The sequence below is a fragment of the Cheilinus undulatus genome, linkage group 10 (assembly GCF_018320785.1).
Source record: "Cheilinus undulatus linkage group 10, ASM1832078v1, whole genome shotgun sequence".
NCBI classification, from domain to species: Eukaryota; Metazoa; Chordata; class Actinopteri; order Labriformes; family Labridae; genus Cheilinus; species Cheilinus undulatus.
Window position 1 is genome coordinate 4,651,752 of NC_054874.1, and position 19,220 is coordinate 4,670,971.

Sequence of the window (19,220 nt, forward strand, 5' to 3'; positions counted from 1 at the left end):
GTGGCTGATAGATTTAGCAAATTTACCTCACAATGAACAGAAAAACAGCATTTAACTGACTGTTAACTTACAGCAAAGGCAGTGACATCAGCTAACAACAGACTACTGAGATGAACTGCTCTGTGATTTTATATTGGAGTGTTAGAGGGGCGGGGTCATTCCCCACTTTGGGCTCGTGACATCACGAGACCACATATTGGCCCCGCCCAAATTATACCAAGCCAGAAAAGAGGTGACAAACTGTCTGAAGGTCTAAATCTCAAATTCAGTCACATGTGGATCTCAGTGTTTTCACATGTTTACAGCAACCAAATTATAACACATCTAGTGTGTTAAAGCAAAAATGTTGGGTTTTACTTCACAGGGTCTTTAAGATGGTTTGAGTCTGTGTTTGTTCTCTTTAATAATGGGGAAAAATCTTGTTCTGGTCTACTCATATTTCTAATTTGAAAGGTATTGATGAACAAAAAAAAAAGATCAGTAATGGTTGAAAACCTCTAAATTGCTTTTTTTTGCTGAAAGTAGGACTGAATGATTTGGGAAAATAGTCATGATTTTTTTTGACAAATATTGTGATTATGATTTAATATGCGATTATTTCTTCAGTTCCTCATGTCATACATTTTACAACAAAAACAAGCAATATTTCATTCTTAACCGTATAACAACACAATATTTGATTAAGCTGGGCAGAATTTTGTTTTGTTTTTTTTTTCGAAATGTGATGATTTTTTTTACTCATTTTGCAAATTTGATATGAACTGTTGTATTAAACAGAATTATATTTTTATACAATACTCATTTAATAAGAAAAACATACAAAAAATAAACAGTTTTTGAACGCTATTTTAAAAATATGGCTCTTGAATAATTGCATGATATGTCATGCATAACATCTCTGCTACAAAAAAAAAAATCTAAAATGGTATTTTGACACATTTCAGGTTAAAAGAATATAGCACCTTCTGCGATTTGGAAATTGCGGCAGGCCATATTGTGTTTTAATCTAATTTGCGATTTATGGCCCAGCCCTAGCTGAAAGTGATATTAAAACTAGGGCAGTTTAAACTTTATAATCAGGATTAATTGCAGATTTATAAACGCTTAAGTTCTCAAAGTGTGCCCATTATTCTAAAATGATAATACACTGTTTTGAAGATCAATAATTTCCACTTCATCTGCTAAGAAATAGAGAAACGGTCTGATATTTATTTTTCTTAGATCTACACAACATGAATTGGGTATGAATTTAGTTTAACTGTTTACAACTGGCACTATTCATTTAAAAAAGAACATAAAAAGCAAAATGAGGGATTCTAGATTTGGATATACTCTCAAAAGTACAGAAAATGTTAGTATCTAACTCAATAGATAAAATATAAAAAGGTTGACTTTATTCAGTTTGCCTACAACGGGGGTGTCAAACTCAAGGCCCGGGGGCCAAATCCGGCCCATGGTGCCATTTTACCTGGCCCTCAAGATCATATCATATTTTCATTAGAACTGGCCCACAGCTCTGAGGTCTGCAGATTTCCTCCACTATAGAAATGTAAATTTAGCCTTGAAGATTTAAAATATCCTTTAAGTCATAAAAATTTGAAAAAGTAAATAGTAAAAATAATAAGATAGAAAGTAAGGAATGAGGGAGAGAAATGAATTTGTGTTTTCATTTAATATTTTACATTTGCATCTCAAAATTGTGACTTAAACTTAGTATTTTGACTTTTTATCTCATTTTGTGAACTTTTAGATTCCAATTTAAATTTCAGGTCATATTTTAAATTTTCAAGATCAAGATTTCAAATTCAATCTCATATTTTGCCCTTTTCGACTCCTAACTTTGATTTTTAGTCCAAAATTTCGACCTTTAAACACATGATTTTGGATTTTATCTCATATTTTGACTTTCAAAGTCATCATTTTTACTTTCTATCTCATAAATTTGTCTTTTGAAAACATTATTTTGTATTCTGACCTTTTGAACTAATATTTTGACTTTTTTTCAAAATCTCAAAATCATTTAGAATCAGTTTCTCTCCCCTTTAATTAATTACCAGTGAAAATAAGGTTTAGAGCTCATGGTTAAATGTTTACCCTGATGGGCCCTCAAGTTAGACCTAAATTCAAATTTTGGCCCCTGCTGTGATTGAGTTTGACACCCCTGGCCCACAATAATGAAATTTCTGTACAGATTAAATGATTTGTGTTTGCATTTATTGAAAAAAATACTCACACAAGTCTACAAGATTCAAGGCATTTGAGAAAACCTTTGGGGCTTCAGCCCTGCGAGTCCCCCCACCCCCACGCTCCGCCTATGGTGTACTTTTTCTTAAGAGTTGTGTACTTTTCCCACTTCTGGTTATAACAAATGTTTAATCTTTACATTTAAAAAAATGTGAATGATTCATTCTTTTTTTTGTTTAGATTTATCACTTTGCCTCTGAACTTTATTCCTCAATATTTCCATCCTCATGTACAGAAAAAGTAGCCTCCACTTCCGCTCTTTATGCAGACTCACACACATAACATGCCGTCTTGATGTAGGCCTACTCTATTATGTAACTAGGCAACAGTAACATCAGCTGGCATTATCACACACAGACACAGTAATGTTGTGTGTTTAGTCTAATAACAGACAAATTCACACACCCAGGGTGTGTTATGAGTCGACGAATTCCCGCCCTTCCTCCTATCCGCGCTCATCCTTTCATAATTCACTCATGAATCTATTCTTACTACTCACTCAGTCCTATCTATCCGCCTGCTGTGAAATCACACTGACCTCTCCGTCACAACAGACTCCTCCTCCCCGACGCCACGCCGACCTTCTGACTGTCAGCGAATCCGACCAATAGCGACAGGAATTCCCACTCCTCGCGTATGCCTCTGGCCAATCAGAGCACAGGTGGGCGGTATCACCGTGGGCCTGGCATTCACGTTTGGTTGCAAAGGTAAGCTCTGGATGGGATTTTGTGAGTTTTCTTTGACATTTTATTTATTGTTCTGGCTATAATTTATAGCACTGTGTTGACTGGACTTGTTTATGATTCTGCCTGTTAAAATACGCTATTACGGTAGGTAACGGTCGTCCATTTATGCTAGCCGAGCTAAGTGTGTAGCACTGCAAAGTATTCCAAGCATAGAGAACAACGGTGATTTCCCTTTATTAACGTTACAACAACTGTTTATTAATTCCGATTAATGGCGGAATAGTCCGTTTTATAACAGGCATGTTAGAGCACGTTGAAAACTGTCAGGGCATCCTGACAGCCATGGAGCTTCTTATAGTGGGAAGCTACAATGTTATTACTAAGTTATACGGTTTAAGTTTGCTTTCTCTGCCAATTTAGCTTGTCCGAGACAGGGCTTTGTCTTTAAGTGTCAAAAAACACTGGTTTAAATTTTTCCCAAGCCACCTTAAAGCTTCCTCTGACATGTTTGTTTACATCTGTTTTATCGTTTACAGTAAGCTCTCTGCACTTCTGATGCTGACAAGACTACCAAGGAACACACGTGCTAAAGCAAACATTTACCTTGCAGGATATCATGATAGCACTTGTGAGTAATTGTTGACATATTGTTCTGTTGATTCCAGAAAGCCTTCACCCGGGTGTGAACAGCTGAGTTAAGGAGGCACAGAGACGGATACCCTTCCCCACCACACCTCTCCCTATCCTAGCAGCCTCCTCGACTGTTGGATACTCTTTGGAACTATCTGGAAACTTCATTTCTGCTTTAATTCTGGACGGAATGGATTTTGAGAACACCTAACCTGGATGTTTTGCTGTTTACGTTTTTTTGAAAGCCAGTTTGTGGAGTTTGACAACTTTTTGAAGAGGTCATATTAAGTCTTTCTGGAAAGGAGGAACTAACTCCAAACCACAATGGATCAAGCCAGCGGTGGTGAAGACCCGAATAAACCCTCTAAAAAGAAGTCCAATGAGGATGAGGGTAAAAACAAAAAGCTGGTAGGTACTCTGAAAGTGGCACGGCATGGAAATGGCACATCCTGTCCTGTCAAAAAGCAAGGCAGAATTCCATCTGCAATGAGATCTGATAGTTTAACAGTCACCAAAGAGCATAATCCTCATGTTAAAGTGGACACATAACTTTAAACCAGCTGGAACAAATCTCATTGTCAATACAGCACAGCCCCTGTCTACAGCAGGATGGTGCTCAAACAGTTATTGATGTGTTGTTATTGCTTTTTAATGTAGCCAAATAAGGAGCAGCTAATAGCTGTTAGAGTTGAGCTAAAGAGATGCTGTTTCACTGAGTGCTTTACCTTTCAAAGCACTCAGTGCGTCACGTGATCTGCCCCATCAATACACCCTCTGGAAGTTCCTTTAAGAGCATTCTTCTTGTGACAGTTTGGCCTCCTTATCAGTGTTCTTTAGTAAACACACAAAGAAGACTTTCAGTTAGGTGATGACTCATTGCATTGAGTGATGTATATGTGGCATGCGGGGGTTTTATGGACTGTATGAGTGTTTGCATCATATCAGAGCAATAAATGCTCTGTGCCTGTTAGATAGCAACTGAAAATTGCATGTGCATTAAATTCTTTGTAGTTTCTGTGTTAGGTAGGCGTTGGATGGGCAACCCTGAGTGTGCATCATTAGAGACCTGGTGCCATAAACCTTTTCCTGTATTCAATGCCTGGAAATGAGATCAGACAAATTGGGGGGAAATGATCGTAGCACTGGAGGTTTTGGAGGGAATGCGTTATCATGCATTCTGTACAAAGTCTGCTTCTATCACATCTGACAGCTCATGCTGAGCTACAGCACATGTGAGAAAAGGAAAACTTTGCAGTAATTGTGTAAACAGCCTCTTTACAAGTACAATTTATGACCCCATTTGGTGATCTGTTGCCGCTTTCTGTCTTCACAGGGGTGTAAAATTGTAAATCTAAACTGTATTAGAAAGTGTTAAGTGCATTTCACTGTGCACATGTTGTCAGCAGCTGTAGAAAGTGGCTCTGCGTAATTTTCCGTGACCAAAGACTAAAAACTTTGGCAGCTGTTGATCATCATTTTGGACTCGCCGCAATTGTCAGCGTGGAAAGCTTGGCTGGCTGCGGTTGAACTTTCTAGATGACACTGGCTCTGAATGCTGCCTTTATATTGCGCTTTTCAGCAATCTGTGATTGTCTGCTGATCGGCCTGATGTGTGTAAAGTTTTTGTTACCAAACAAGGAAGGGAAGATGCATGATTTTGGTGGACTTGTGCTTCTATTTTGGTAAAAAGTGACCACTTTGGCCAAATTGTAGTGGCTGTAGACATTGAGGCAGACCACTGATGACTTCATCAACACCTTAGATGTTTACTTAGGCGGTGTTTCCTGTTGCTCTGGTATGCAGCAGTCCCAAAAGCTGACATATAAGGAAGAAAAAAGGAAGAGCACCACAGCTGGGGGAAACAGTCTCAAACAAGTAATCACTGGTTGTGTTTCAGTAAAGTTAAGGTAAGGGAAAGCGGGACTATAATAACTGCCAGACAGGAAATCCCAGAGTGAGCTGAAATGCACTTGCAGAGCTACTAAAGGGTGTTGTCCTGGGAAATCCTACCAACTGTTTGCAACTCTTGTATATCCTGCCTCCCAAGTCTAATATTGTTCACAAGGGTGTTTGGGTGATGTAAGCACTCAGCAAATCACTTTTTGTTCCTTAAAGTGGTCTCAGGGCTGGAACAATCCCTGTTGCTCAATCCTCCAAGCTGAGCTGTCAAAGGCAAAGGAAGTCTGAAGTGGGGCTGCTGCAGAAATCTCAACAAGAGATCAACACAGAGTTGGAGGGAGGAAACGATTTCTCATCCCTGGGTGGAGCCATTATCTGTCCTCTTTTGTTTATCCTCAACTTCCTGAATATATACTGCAGCTCGAGGCGTGCAAATACTAGAGGCAAAAGTGCAAATTTGTGCAAAGAGTCTTTGCAGAGGTTACTTAGAGGATTATGTCATCTCATATTGACAAAAGTCTGTGCCTCTCATGTTTGGACATACTTTGATTTACTCTGCAGTATCCCCCCCAACATTGCAGCTGCATAGTGCAGGTTGCATGGATACATTCCAAGCCCGACAGTGGTGTTATAAGGAATCCATCCTTAGGGGGATTAAACAAACGTTATCACTGCCTTGTCTCATCAAACCTGTACCACCTTCTTAGTGCAGTTTGAATGGCGAATGAGCAAAGTAGCCAACACAAGCACAGCATGGTTGCTGCAAAGTCAAACCAGCAGAGGAGAAACACAGCAAGCTGTATGTTTGTTTTACAAGTCACTGGGCAGGATTACATCACAGCAACACCATTTAGGCTTTGGGCCCAGAAACTAGATACTCAGATCCGCCAAGGACGTTGGAATGATACATGGTGTTCAGAGATTGAGATCATTGACAACTTTTTAGTTGTTTTGTAGCTTAACTTTGTGATAATGTCCTTTTCTCGATGTTGTTGTGATATGACATTCCTGAAAGCCTGTTGGGAAGAGGTGAAAAGAATTCAGGGGAGCCGGTTTGACAGAAAGGGAGATAAATTACCCCCCTGCATACCAGAGTGAAAAGTGACCTCATACAGAGCAGCATGAGGGAAAAGTCGTCCCTGTACAGCCATATCTTTACTACTTACAGTAACTTTATCTACAGGTATAATCCATTTTGCATGTCTTAATTGACTTTCTTAAAACTGTTAATGCGTGTTGCATGTCCAGCCTTCTTGAGCTGACATGACACCATGAATTTAAACCCTCCAGGATCTGAGTGCATTGTTGAATACTTGCTGTAAGATGCCCTGGCAACTGATTATGTTCAGCCGATTTTTATCCGTTATCCGTTAGATCAGAACTAATGCCTTGAGTCATTGATCACCGAAGCCTGTAGTTAATAAGCTGGTGTCTATAGCTGAGAAGAGAACCCTGTAAATGTGGCGAGGTGTAATTCCAAGTATTAAGGACATCAGCATTAGGGATCAAATTTAACTGAAATGCAGCCCCTGTGGCTATCAGCTTGAAAAATACTCAGCCACCTCATCTGCTCCTGCCACTGTGGATCAGTCATCCTCTTGCTCTACTCAAAGCAGCCTACATACAATCCCCTAAACTTTGCAACTGCAAGTTTTGTTTTAACTTCTAAGAACCTTGATGGTTATAGTCTGAAAGTACTGTCAAAATTTGTCTGAGGCATGAGATGACAAAGACATCATGAATGATTAATAATTATATTACCACAAAACAATTTAAACTCAAAGGTTCATGAAAGGTTTGCATTTGTCCTCAGTAATGTATATTAAATGTTGTGTGATGAACCAAGAAAGATCTAAAATGTATTCTAATGAATTTATAATGAGTTACAGCTTAACAGATCGGATTTTGACCAGCCCTGTGCTGCTCGTTACTGATGGTAACAGTAGCAGGCCAGGTGCATCCAATAATCGTTAACCTCAGGTGTCTCTGATTACCTGTATTGGTTTATGCTAGCTTTTGAAAGTGAATCAGACCACTATGGAAGTCCACTTCCTTTGGGGAAATTTGAGAATGATAAACCCAGAGGATACCAGTGAGCCTAATTCAGGTTGGAGTACGACTTTAAATACCAGATGAATGAACTCACAGGTTCAGCTGTGCGAGAGGTTAGTGACTTCTGCTTAAAAATACAGACAACTTCTGCTTTTAGCTCAGAAATTAAGAAAATACAGTGCTTAAAAAATGTATAAGACCACCTGTCATGTTTGTCCCAGAGACCATCCAGCATCATGAAGTACTTTAATGCAGACTCTTTCATTTTCACTGAGCTCTCCATGTTTTACCATTTTGAACAGGAATGAGGAATTTCAAACTGAATTGACCTTTTTATACCCAAATTTGAGCCGGCTCACTGGGCTTCTCTGAGAAGTCAGAAATGAATCAAGCATAACATTCAACCACTAAAACTCATTTTTCTGTTCAGAAATGCAAGTAAATAACTATAATTTGACATATTAATCAAGAAATATTAATGTGCTTTACTATTTTTTCATTTTTTTGGTAAATCAGTAAATTTTTAAAATTCATGGATAACAGTAAGAATTATATTTTAGTATTAAAAATATCATTTGGGTTAAAGAGCTTTTGCATATTGGTGTATTAACCATTGCAGAAACATCAAAAATGATTTTGGTAATTACCAATGCTGTTAATTTAGGGCAGCTGTGGCATAAACCTTACTTTGGGTGATGGTCTAATAAATTTGTTAAGCACTGTATGTGTTTAGTAGATTATTTCTTTCTGGTAGCAATACTTCTTGCCCGTAAATCATGTACTGTTAGAAAGCCTGTTTACTTCCCTTCTATATGGCGCCACATTTATAAGGAGTATGCATTTGTGGGATGAGCAGCAGAGCTGAGTATGTGAGATGCACCCATGAAGAATTTGCCAAATCTTTTCTACAGACAGCTTATTTAGCCATTGACTCTTGTTTGGTGGATTTGATGATTGAAGCCTGAAAAAAACAAGACATACTAGAAATTTAACAGTTTATTCATTTAACAAACAGGAGCCTCAGTAGCATGTGGAAGAACCATACACAGCCACAACAGTCTGGCACCTCCTCCTCATGCTGGTCACCAGCCTGGTCACATACTGCTGTAGAATGGCATCCCATTCTCAAACCGGCATTTGTCGTCATTCAGCCAGTGTGGTTGTGTTGGTCACTGGCACAAACAGCAAGCCCAAGCTGATCCAACAAGTGTTCAATGGGGTTGAGGTCAGGACTGCTGGCAGGCCATTCCATCCTGTCCACACCCAAATTCTGGAAGTGGTCTCTGATAAACGCAGCTCTTTGGGTGGACGAGCGTCGTCATCTTGGAGGATAAAGTTCAGTCCCAGACTGTGGAGATATGGGATTGCCCCTGTTTGCAAAATCTAGGGCATTTGGTTGTCAGCATGTCGGTGTACTCAAAGCTCAAAACAAGAGTCAATAGCAACAAAAAAAGAAACTGCTTGGCATTGGCAAAGATTGGAGTGGGTAGTTCTGGCAACTTGAAAAAAGACGGTCTATTACACCGAAGCCTTTCGGCTTGTGGCCTTCATCAAGGTCATCAGAGAAGATTTGGCAATTTTTTCATGGGTGCAACCAACATACTCAGCTCTGCTGCTCATCCCACAATGCATGTTCCTTACACATGTGGCACCACTTCAAAGGGAAGTAAACAGACTTTCTGACAGTATAAGATTTATTGCCAAGAAGTATTGTTACAACAAGGAAATAATCTACCAAACATATTTCCTTACTTTTTGTGCTAAGTTTATATTTTGTAATTTCAGCAGGGTGATTTCCAGAAAGTAGAGATCTTGACCTATTTGTTACTTTGGGCTAATACGGACTTTAATGCCTCGAGGTCTTTCTGAAATTAGGTTACAAAAGGCTTTGGGGCAATATTTCATAAACAAGTTTTTATCTGCTGTTAGGTAAGTCGCTTACATCATAACTAGAATCGAGAAGAAGGCAAACCTGGCATAAAGCCGCCACATTGGCAGGTTGGCAAAGCCCACTGTCTTCTGTCAGGTTTTATCTGCATTTTTTTAAATATTTAATTAATGATTATTGTTGAAGTGGGACTGAACTATTGTTATCATACTCATCATTTAGGTAGTCATTGAAGCAATTATGGCCTCAGTAATGAATGGACAGCTAAGCACTCTAAAATGAGACCCTTGACATGGGAGAGCCTAGTGGAAAGCTGTAGACTCCATTTCACTCTGTAGACTACAGAGAATCATAGCACATAGTCAAGTGTTTTCACACATGGAACCCTAGAAATTCCTGGAAATTTCAGGATAGGATGTCTTTGACTTGCCTGTTCACATTATGTATGAACGTAGCAGCGTGAGACTTAGTGAGTGGTCTCATGAGGTTGGATGTGAAGTAAACAGGATGATGCAAAAACAGACAATGAGCAAAACAGTCTAATGCTGTGATTGCAATTACTGCCTCAACATCAGTACCATGTGTAATTGGAATATTTACAGTATCAACAAACAACCACATGTGTGATGATTGCAATGGTTGGTTGCTGGTTGAAGGATATAAACATCACCAGCCTGCTGCTCACTCATAGTGAGTTTTCCTGAATATTTCCTGCTGCATTCACACATGTTCGCCCTGACTTGGCATGCTAAGTTTTCAACTGGGTCTTGCTTGAAAATTTTAGTAAAGAAAGGGTGAAAAGTTCAGCTTTTTACAAACAGCTCACCATGAAGATATCAGGGAAATATTTTGGGTTTGGTGCATATGTGAAAACACAACTCCAGTCAGATGAGGAGTAAAAAGCTTTTACTTACTAGGAGTGTAACAGATCACCAAGGTCACTGTTTGAAATGGGTTTGATTCATCAGAAAGGGCAACTTAAAGTCTTGAATTTATACTTCCAGGTGTCCCTTATGAATAACGTTTAACTGACAGTAGTGCAGCTTACTGTTTGTTTCATCCAGTGTTATTTATGTACAGCCTGTGATAGCTGGGACCCTCTTTTGCCTCCAGAACTGCCTTAACTCTTCGTGGCATAGTTTCAACAAGGTGTTGGAAACATTCCTCAGAGATTTTGGTCCATATTGACATCATAGCATCACGCAGTTGCAGAAGATTTGTGGGCTGCACATGCATGATGCCAATCCCTTTCCACCACATCCCAGAGGTGCTCTATTGCATCAAGATCTGGTGACTGTACCAGGAACTCACTTGCTGTTTATGAAACCAGTTGGGGATGATTTGAGCTCTGTCACATGGTGCGTTAACCAGCTGGAAGTAGCCATTGGAAAATGGGTACACTGTGGTCATAAAGGGATGGACATGGTTTGCAGTAACACTCAGGTAGACTGTGGATTTTAAGCGATGCTCACTTAGTGCAAAGGGGCACAAAGCAACACGACAAGGCTAAGCATGGTGACATCAGTGCTGAAGGACCAGTTTATTGATGTCACCACAGATTCAACAACATGGTTGCAGTTCAAATCCAAGACATTGTGTGGATTTTGGATTGGAGTGGAAAAGGAGTACCTCTGCTGGGCATGAGAGCCCTGGACACTATCATTCCTTTTGCAACATCCAATCTTGAAAGATGTTCACTAAGTTTCAAGTTTAGGGAACTGTTCATCTTTTCAGATTTTTAAAACTCTGTTTAAGATGATAGTTGTTATTTCTACAAAATGCTGAGGTTTTATGTTGTGGTAAATTCTAAAAAAAAAAAAAAGGATTTTTCCAGCAAAAATTGTGACTGTTGTACATTTACGTATTTTTACACGTAGAAGAAGAAGACATACTTTATTAATCCCTGTAGGGAATCTAGATGACTCCAGTGAGTGGTATGGGGTGCCTGAAATATTTCCCCTGGGCCTTCAGTTGATGATCAGCGCTGTAGTGGCATCTGAGCGTGTGCGGCACTGGCATCAAAGAAAAATCTGCACTAAAAACAGAGTGTATGATTCTGCATGGCACTATATCATAAAGTCCACATTGTATCGGTCAGTAAAGACTCTATGTGGGCTTTTTTGGTTTGTATTACTTTTGGCACCCCCGTGGACAAAGCAGTACCTATGTTCTCTTTTCAAAATTTGTTAATTCTCTGCAAAAACTCTTCAAGCCCAAACATACTCGGATGGAACGTACGTGGAACAGACTTTGCAGAGATTGCGCAGACTCAAAGCGGCTGTCTGCAAGGCCCGTGTGTGAAAAGCTTAAATTTTACGACCCTGTGGACTCTGCTGGGCATGTATTTTTCACATCGACCCGCATTAAATGTGACACTGACCTGCATTTCGCACTTGTTTTTCCATGTCAATACTTTGCATGTCCTTCGTCAACATGGCATACTCCCTTTCCTCGTCTCTTGTGGCATTTAATGGCTGTACGTACCACCGTCTCTTAATTTTTTTACTTTGCAAAGCCAGCAGGCAAAGCAGCTCCTCTTCCTCGTCGTCAGTTTAGGAAGTCATGACAGAAAAATGTAAATAACGCGCAAGGATTGTGGGAAATGTAGGATTTCGCAGAAATTTCACAGGAAACTACTACGCGGCAGTGCACTTGACTATGGGAGCTCTGATGACTGCGGAAATCCCGCGCGCAGTCCGCTCCGCTCACAGTACGCTCGAGTATGTTTGGGCCTTTACCCTGCTTTCTTTTGTCAGCCAAAATTCCAGCACTTGCAATTCTTGTGGAAAATCTAAGTAAAAGCGGTTCTGTCAGTGTGCTGTCAGTTAATCTGACCTGTCCCAGCCTTTTAAGCATTAAAATTACCATAAAGAAATATCCAATCCTGTCGACTATGGTCTTGCATACTTTGAAAGTTCAAATAAAGACATGAGTCTCCTTTTTAGCTTGTTTCATAACCAGTTAAAACGCCTCACAGGAGCTTTCACTAAACAAATGGAGGATTATTTCCTAACCCCTGAAGAGGGCTGTGAATACTGTATATTTTTAGGAGTTTTCCTCACATCAATGCTACACAGGAAATCTTATGCTTCTTTTTTATTCTTCTGTATGAAACAAGCACTCTGTTATTCAACAGTGTTGTTAACATTTGTACCTTTGACATTTTTGACAGCAGCACATTGTGAATCATATTTAATGGCTCACAGCGCCTCTGATGTTGGAAGCTGTGGCATTTGAAGCTTCTGGCGCTTTGATACATTAGCTTTAGGGGAGGCTCAGGGATCAGTTTAGGTCACGTCAGCACGTGGTTAGTACAGGTTTCTGGTGCTGATCTGTCTTCATGCAGGTATGACTGATCTTTCCACTGCTGAACAAGCTTTTGCCGTGCAGCCTTCCTGTGTGTTTTATTCTTCAATGAGCTGCTCTGGGTTTTTTCCCACCTGTAAGACTTGTGTGAATATCTGAGATTGTTTAAAGCAGATGTGTAAGAAGCAGCAGGAAACGGACCACATGTGAGTGTTTCAGGAAGTGGGAGAGAGGAAGTGGTGAAGAATGCTGTAGTCACAGAGTAAGAGAGAGTCAGCACTCTAATTTCATCTCTGATAAGAGCTGTTTATGTGCATTAGTGGATGAAATCAAAGAACAAAGAAAGGGAAATTTATTCTCAGTTACATATTTAAAATCAGAGCTGTGAAAAGGGATTTGCCACTTCCTGATTTCTTTTGTTTTTGCATATTTGTCACACTTTAATGTTTCAGATCATCAAACAAATTGTAACTTACAAAAGGAAATTAAATGATTATTTCATTTATTAGCCACCCAAACCTGCCTGGCCCTATGTGAAAAAGTCATTGCCCCATCTTATTAATCATGAATTAACTGTAAATAACCACTGTTTTTTTTTAAAGCTGAGTTCAGTTTCACTACCCACACCCAGACCTGATTACTGCCAGACCTGCTGAATCTAGAAACCAGTGTTACTCAACTCTGCTTAACCAAAGAGCCAAATTGTAGGAAAATACTTTTGCAACAGCAAAAATGGGTAAAAGTTACAATAAAAATAAGTGAAAGGTGCCAAATGTGTTAAAAGCGGCAAAAAAATGGGTGAAAACAGGCAAAAAAGGCAGAAAGTGGAAAAAAGGGTGAGAAGTGACAAAAAAATGAGTAAGAGTGGCAAAAATGATCAGAAAGAAGCAAAAACATTGTAAAAACGAGTGAAAAATGACTTAAACAGGCAAAAAGCAGCCACAAAAGGTGGGAAAAATGGGCAAAAAGTGGCAAAAATAGGGGGAAATGTGGCATTTAATGGCAAAAGGCAGCTCAAATGAGAGAAAATTGGCAAAAAAGAAAACACAACTAAAGGGGAACAATTGCAAAAAGCAGTATAAGAGAGGCAAAAACTGGTGAAAATTGCAAGAACGGGATAAAAGTGGCAAAAAGAAGTGGCCACAGTGGGCTTAAAGCAGTAGAAATGGATTACAAGTGGCAAAAAATTAAAAAAAAAAGTCAAATAAAGGCAATAGAAATATACTGACAAACATTATTGCTTGACTATTAAAGCCAACTGTATAATTATGGGAAACAAGCTGATTAATGTGACTTGCAATGTATCATTCTGAAGTCGAAATTTCTCTTTATGGTTTTCGGGGTTAATAATATTTCAAATTACTGTAAGACATGAAAGAGCCACAAATCATTACAAAAGAGCCACATGTGACTCCAGAGCCACACGTTTAATATCACTGCCTTGGACGGGACCTGTCTGACAAAGTGAAGTAGGCCAAAAGATCTCCAAAAGCAACACATCAATGAAATTCGAGAACAGATGAGAAACAAAGTCACTGACATCTATCAGTCTGGAAAGGGTTACAAAGCCATTTCTAAGGCTTTGGGACTCCAGTGAACCACAATGAGAACCATTACCCACAAATGGAGAAAACTTGAAACAGTGGTGAACCCTCTCAGGAGTGGCTGGCCAATCAATGACTCTTAAGAGTGTCCAAGTCTACTTTGCTCAGGACCTAGACAACCTGCTGTAATAGATGGAACCATGAATTCTGTTTTATACCAGAAAATCCTGAAGGACAATGATCCCAAACACACCAACAAGTCCGCCTTTGAAGGGATCTAAATGAAGGTTCTGGAGTGGCCTAGTCAAAGTCTGGACTTAAATTTGATTGAAATGCTGTGACCTTAAACCTTAAATAGGCCATTCATGCTCAAACCCTTCCGGTGTGGCTGATTTAAAACATTTCTGCAAAGAAGGGGGGAACAAAATTCCTTTACAACGATGTGAAAGACTCATTGCCAGTTATTGCAAATGCTTGCTAAGAGTTAAAAGTTACAGTTACAGCCAAGGGTGGAACATTCAGATATTAGATTACTTTTTCATATAGGGCCAAGACAGGTTATAAAAAGTCAAATAACTGAAATCATATGCACTTTTTTTCTTCTGAAAGCCCTCCATTTTGCCACTCTAGAGTTGTATCCATGCCTTTGTAGCCCTTATGATCACTTTTCTAGTGAACATGGAACTTGGGTGACATTCCAGGGTATTTAGAGATGAAATCCACACCAGTAACTCTGACATTTAACATCCTTTTAACCTTTTTTAGTTCATTTTTGACAATTTCTTCCACTAGCTTCACATTAGCCACCATGTTGAGTCCTGAAAACAGATGTCACATGGGCCGAGACAACCACTGGCAGGCTGTTCCATCATCATGTCATGCTTTGCCAAACACCTACTGTGTAAACACTTTAAAACTGAAGGAGAGTACCTGAAGAGCTCATAATAGAGAGAAAAACACACACAGAGCCTGTGATGTGTCCCTCTGTGTCACTGCAGACAGGAACTGCTTTGAATAATGGATTATAATCAGCCAGTATAAAAAGTGAAAGGAATTTTTGGAAGTATGTGAAGTAGGGCTGGGCAATAAATCACAGATTAGACTAAATCGCAATATGGCCTGCCACAATTTTAAAATCACAGAAGGTGTAATATTTCTTTAACCTGAAATTTGTGTCAAAATACCAGTTTAGAACTTTTTTGCAGCAGAGATGTTATACATTACATATCATGCAGTTATTCAAGAGCCATATTTTTAGAATAGTGTTCAAAAACATCAAATTTTCTTCATTTTTTGTATGTTTTTCTTATTGAATATGAGAATTATAAAAATATCATTCCCTTTAATACAATAGTTCATATCAAATTTGCAAAATGAGTAAAAAAAATCATCACATCTCTGCCTAGTTTAATCGAATATTGTGTTGTTATCTGGTTAAAAATGAAATATTGCTTGTTTTTGTTGTAAAATGCATGACATGAGGAACTGAAGAAATAATTGCATATTAAATCACAATCATAATATTTGGTAAAAATAATCACTATTAGATTATTTCCCCAAATCGTTCAGTCCTAATGTTCCGATTTTTTTTTTTTTTGTCATCGAATGATTATTTTTTCACTTTTGGTCCACTGGAGATGGGAGAAAAATTGGGGCAAAAAAATCCTTAGTCATTATTACCTCTGCCAAGGAGGTTATGTGATCGGCAGGGTTTGTTAGTTAGTTAGTTTGTTTGTTAGCAACATAACTCAAAAAGTTCTGGATGGATTTTGATGAAATTTTTAGGAAATGTCAGAAATGGCATAAGGAAGAACTGATTAGATTTTAGAAGTGATCCGGATCACCGTCTGGATCCAGGAATTTTTTAAAGGATTCTGTACTGTTGGGAGATAGGGCTAATGGCGGAGGTCTGCGCTGTTACCATTTTACACCAGAAGATGGCGGACATGAGTAACTTCAATCCCAGCAGCATGTTTTTAGTGTGTTTCTATTCAAAGTTTTGGAGTTTATAGAGTTTGAAAGACGCACACCCGGTCGAGGAGACGAGTTGGGGTATAACAGAGAGACAGCGAATTGTAGCGAGAATACTCACAATGCTGGGAGGAATAGAGGCACATTCACCCTCTGCCATGACCTCCAGTCGTCCGGTGAGACCATGGGTGAGACTGTCAGTGCATCTGTTGGCACCGGAAGGCAATGCTTCTACCATAACAGTCCACTCATAGCAACGCCAGTCCTTTGCCTCACCATGTTTCCATGGTGAGGCATGGTGAGGGATTAATTGGCGAATGCCGTGGGTACAGATCCAGGAATTTTTTAAAGGATTCTTCACTATTGGGAGATAGGGCTTATGGCGGAGGTCAGTGCACTCTGAGTGCTTTTCTAGTTGTTTGTTGTGTCACATAGAAACTTTGGGTTTTGATTTCTGTTTAGTTTTTCTTTTTTCTTTATAGACCCTTTACGTTTTAAAAATCAGATGGCAACATTGCTGCACCCATACTTATAAAGCCCAGGTTGTCCTGAAGAAAAGGACGCTTGAAGCTTGACTGTGCACCACAGGGTTGATGTTTTAAGACAAAAAGTCCAGGAGAGACGCAATGATAAAAATAGCGTAGGGCTCTTTGTCTATTATTAAAGTTGGTTTGATGATCTGAAACATTTAAGTGTGACAAACATGCAAAAATAGGAAATCAGGAAGGGGCAAATACTTTTCCACAGCTCTGTACTTGAATGCACTGCAGAACCCTTGAATCAGTCTTGAATTTGGTCACGGTGGCGCACATTAGTCTGATGATTCATGACGTGACTGTTTTGGCAGCTTGGCTGCAGACTCTGATGTAGGCCACGATGAAGAGGTTTTACAGCTCTGATATCATTGCTAAAGTTGTGAAGAGGAAGCTCTCCCACTGCTGACAAGAGGTGTTTAGAATTGCTACTTGTGTATAAATTACACATCAGGTCTGGTGGGTTGTTTCACAGTTATAGTTGCACCTTTTTATCAGGGACATGGCAAATAAGAGAAAAATACAGCAGAGAATAATATTTATCTGAGAGAAATGTTTTCATGCAAATCTTCATTTGTGTGTCTTTAATGAGAGAATGAATCAAAATGAGTCATTCAATTATAGAGATTGATTTGCCCAATAAACCTACTCATGTAATGAGGGGCACTGTTTAAAGAGGCCAATCCAATAGGGCAACAGACAGAGACAAAGCAACCGAATGCACTGACACGTGCCAGCTTATAGTACAATCACGATACACCTCGTATTTTCTCTGAGACTCATAATTCAACTCCACAGAGATCAAATAAGCTGCTTTAGACACCTGCTTACGTCTGTTTTTTAAATGTTCTTTAATCCTTAAATCGTACTGAAAATAAATCATAACTGTTACATCACCGTGGCTGCAGCTCAAGAGTAACACAATAGTCCGTACAACACAAATATACTTTTCTGTTATGTCATGAACAATTTTCAGATCTCTCCACGCACTGAAATATCTGATCTCTCCTGCTAACCCTTCTTTTTGTGTTGGCTGCATATCATGCCAACCCCCGAGCTCAGACTACTAGAGATTTGCTTTCAACACAGACAGAGATAACCTGAGGGCAATGCTGTGCTAGTCTGCAGTCACATGGTCAAGCCATTCAAATCTCAGCTCTGCTGGCCTTTGTGTGCTTCCCCTGTTTCAATACTTGCTGTTTTAGGAAACAGTAAACAGTACCAGGCCTCTGCTGAAAAAATAAAGCTACCCAGACTCATGTCCTTTTAAAGACTAAAGCTCTCGTGGAAATCAGCTGCATTAGTAATGGGTTACTATTCTGAGTTGGTTCATATCGTTGGTCTTTTTTGGCATGATTACAAGTAAACTGATCCTTCACTGCATGTGTCAGGACTTAATTTATTAGTTCAGGAGAATAACTTGACATTCTGTGCTTAATTTAGATAACTCCTAATCCAGTTTGCTGGGAGGACAAGTGTGCTATTATGGTGTGTGCGTGTAGTGTACACAATAGAATTAGGCTCTGTCGGTTGTTGTTAGCTGTGATCGTGGCGCTGCCTAAGGTCACATCACTCCGTACCCCTGTGTGCTGGTTAAACACCCAGAATCTAGTCAGAATTCACTTTTCTGTCTCAGTTTTGATCTCATTTGTGCTGACTTTCTCACAGAAGTATGTGGATATTATTGCAGCAGACGCAGCTGAACCCTCTCTTGACTCTTTCCTATTTGAATTATAGATAGGGAAAAAAATCTGACATTATAACTCAAATTTAAAGCACATTTTCTCTGTTATTCAAATCTGAGTGGCAGCTGGTTCGCCTTCTTTGTATTTAACAAAATATCAAAAAAGCTCTATTCATAAATGGAGAAATTAGATGATATTTTGGTAATCTTTTCTTTAATTATCATTCTATTATCCCTTTGACTGTGTCCCACTCAAATAGCTAATGTGCTGATTAAAAATGTGAAACCCTTTCAAATCTTTGAAAAGAATTAAATCCTGTAAATAGAGCTGTTATGGATTTTACTTTGCAAAGTTATTCAGACACCTCCGTTCAGGCCTTTCCTGCAAAGACCCTAGAGCTGCAGAGATAAAACCATCAAACAAAGTTTGAATAAAGATGAGACTCAAGGCTGTTGTGCAAATGAAACCAGATGTTTACTGTCATTTAATGGAGATCCAGGAAGAATTATTTGCATAGTGTGAAGGAAAACACCAGAAGAGGTGTACCTCTATCTGGCTGCTGAGGCCAGTTTTTCTAGTAAATATATTCCACCTGGATAAATGCTTTTCAGGTGGATGAATCTGAAATAAAACTAAAGGTGTAAATAAGGTTTTAGTTTGTCTATAGGCTTGTTTAACACTTTTTAATGCTCTGCTTGACAAGGCCTGCCACATTGCAAACTTACATATAATATAACTTTATCAAGGTAGATAAATGTTGCTTTCATAAAAGGCTTAGAAAT

The 19,220-nt window shown here is 39.1% G+C and overlaps 1 protein-coding gene across 7 annotated transcripts in view; it reads left to right on the forward strand.

The window, feature by feature from the left end:
• The first annotated feature begins 2,858 nt into the window (after positions 1–2,858).
• diaph2 (diaphanous-related formin 2) overlaps positions 2,859–19,220 on the forward strand; it is a 728,830-nt gene continuing 712,468 nt past the window's right edge. For 4 of the 7 annotated variants that reach the window (XM_041797008.1, XM_041797014.1, XM_041797011.1 and 1 more), the window contains exons 1-2: positions 2,859–2,951; positions 3,596–3,968. In XM_041797008.1, the coding sequence (XP_041652942.1) occupies positions 3,885–3,968 (84 nt within the window). In that variant the 5' untranslated portion in view covers positions 2,859–2,951; positions 3,596–3,884. Of the gene's footprint in view, positions 2,973–3,595; positions 3,969–7,493; positions 7,625–19,220 lie in introns of those variants that run through there. The other 3 variants (XM_041797013.1, XM_041797015.1, XM_041797009.1) reach the window with 2 other exon arrangements.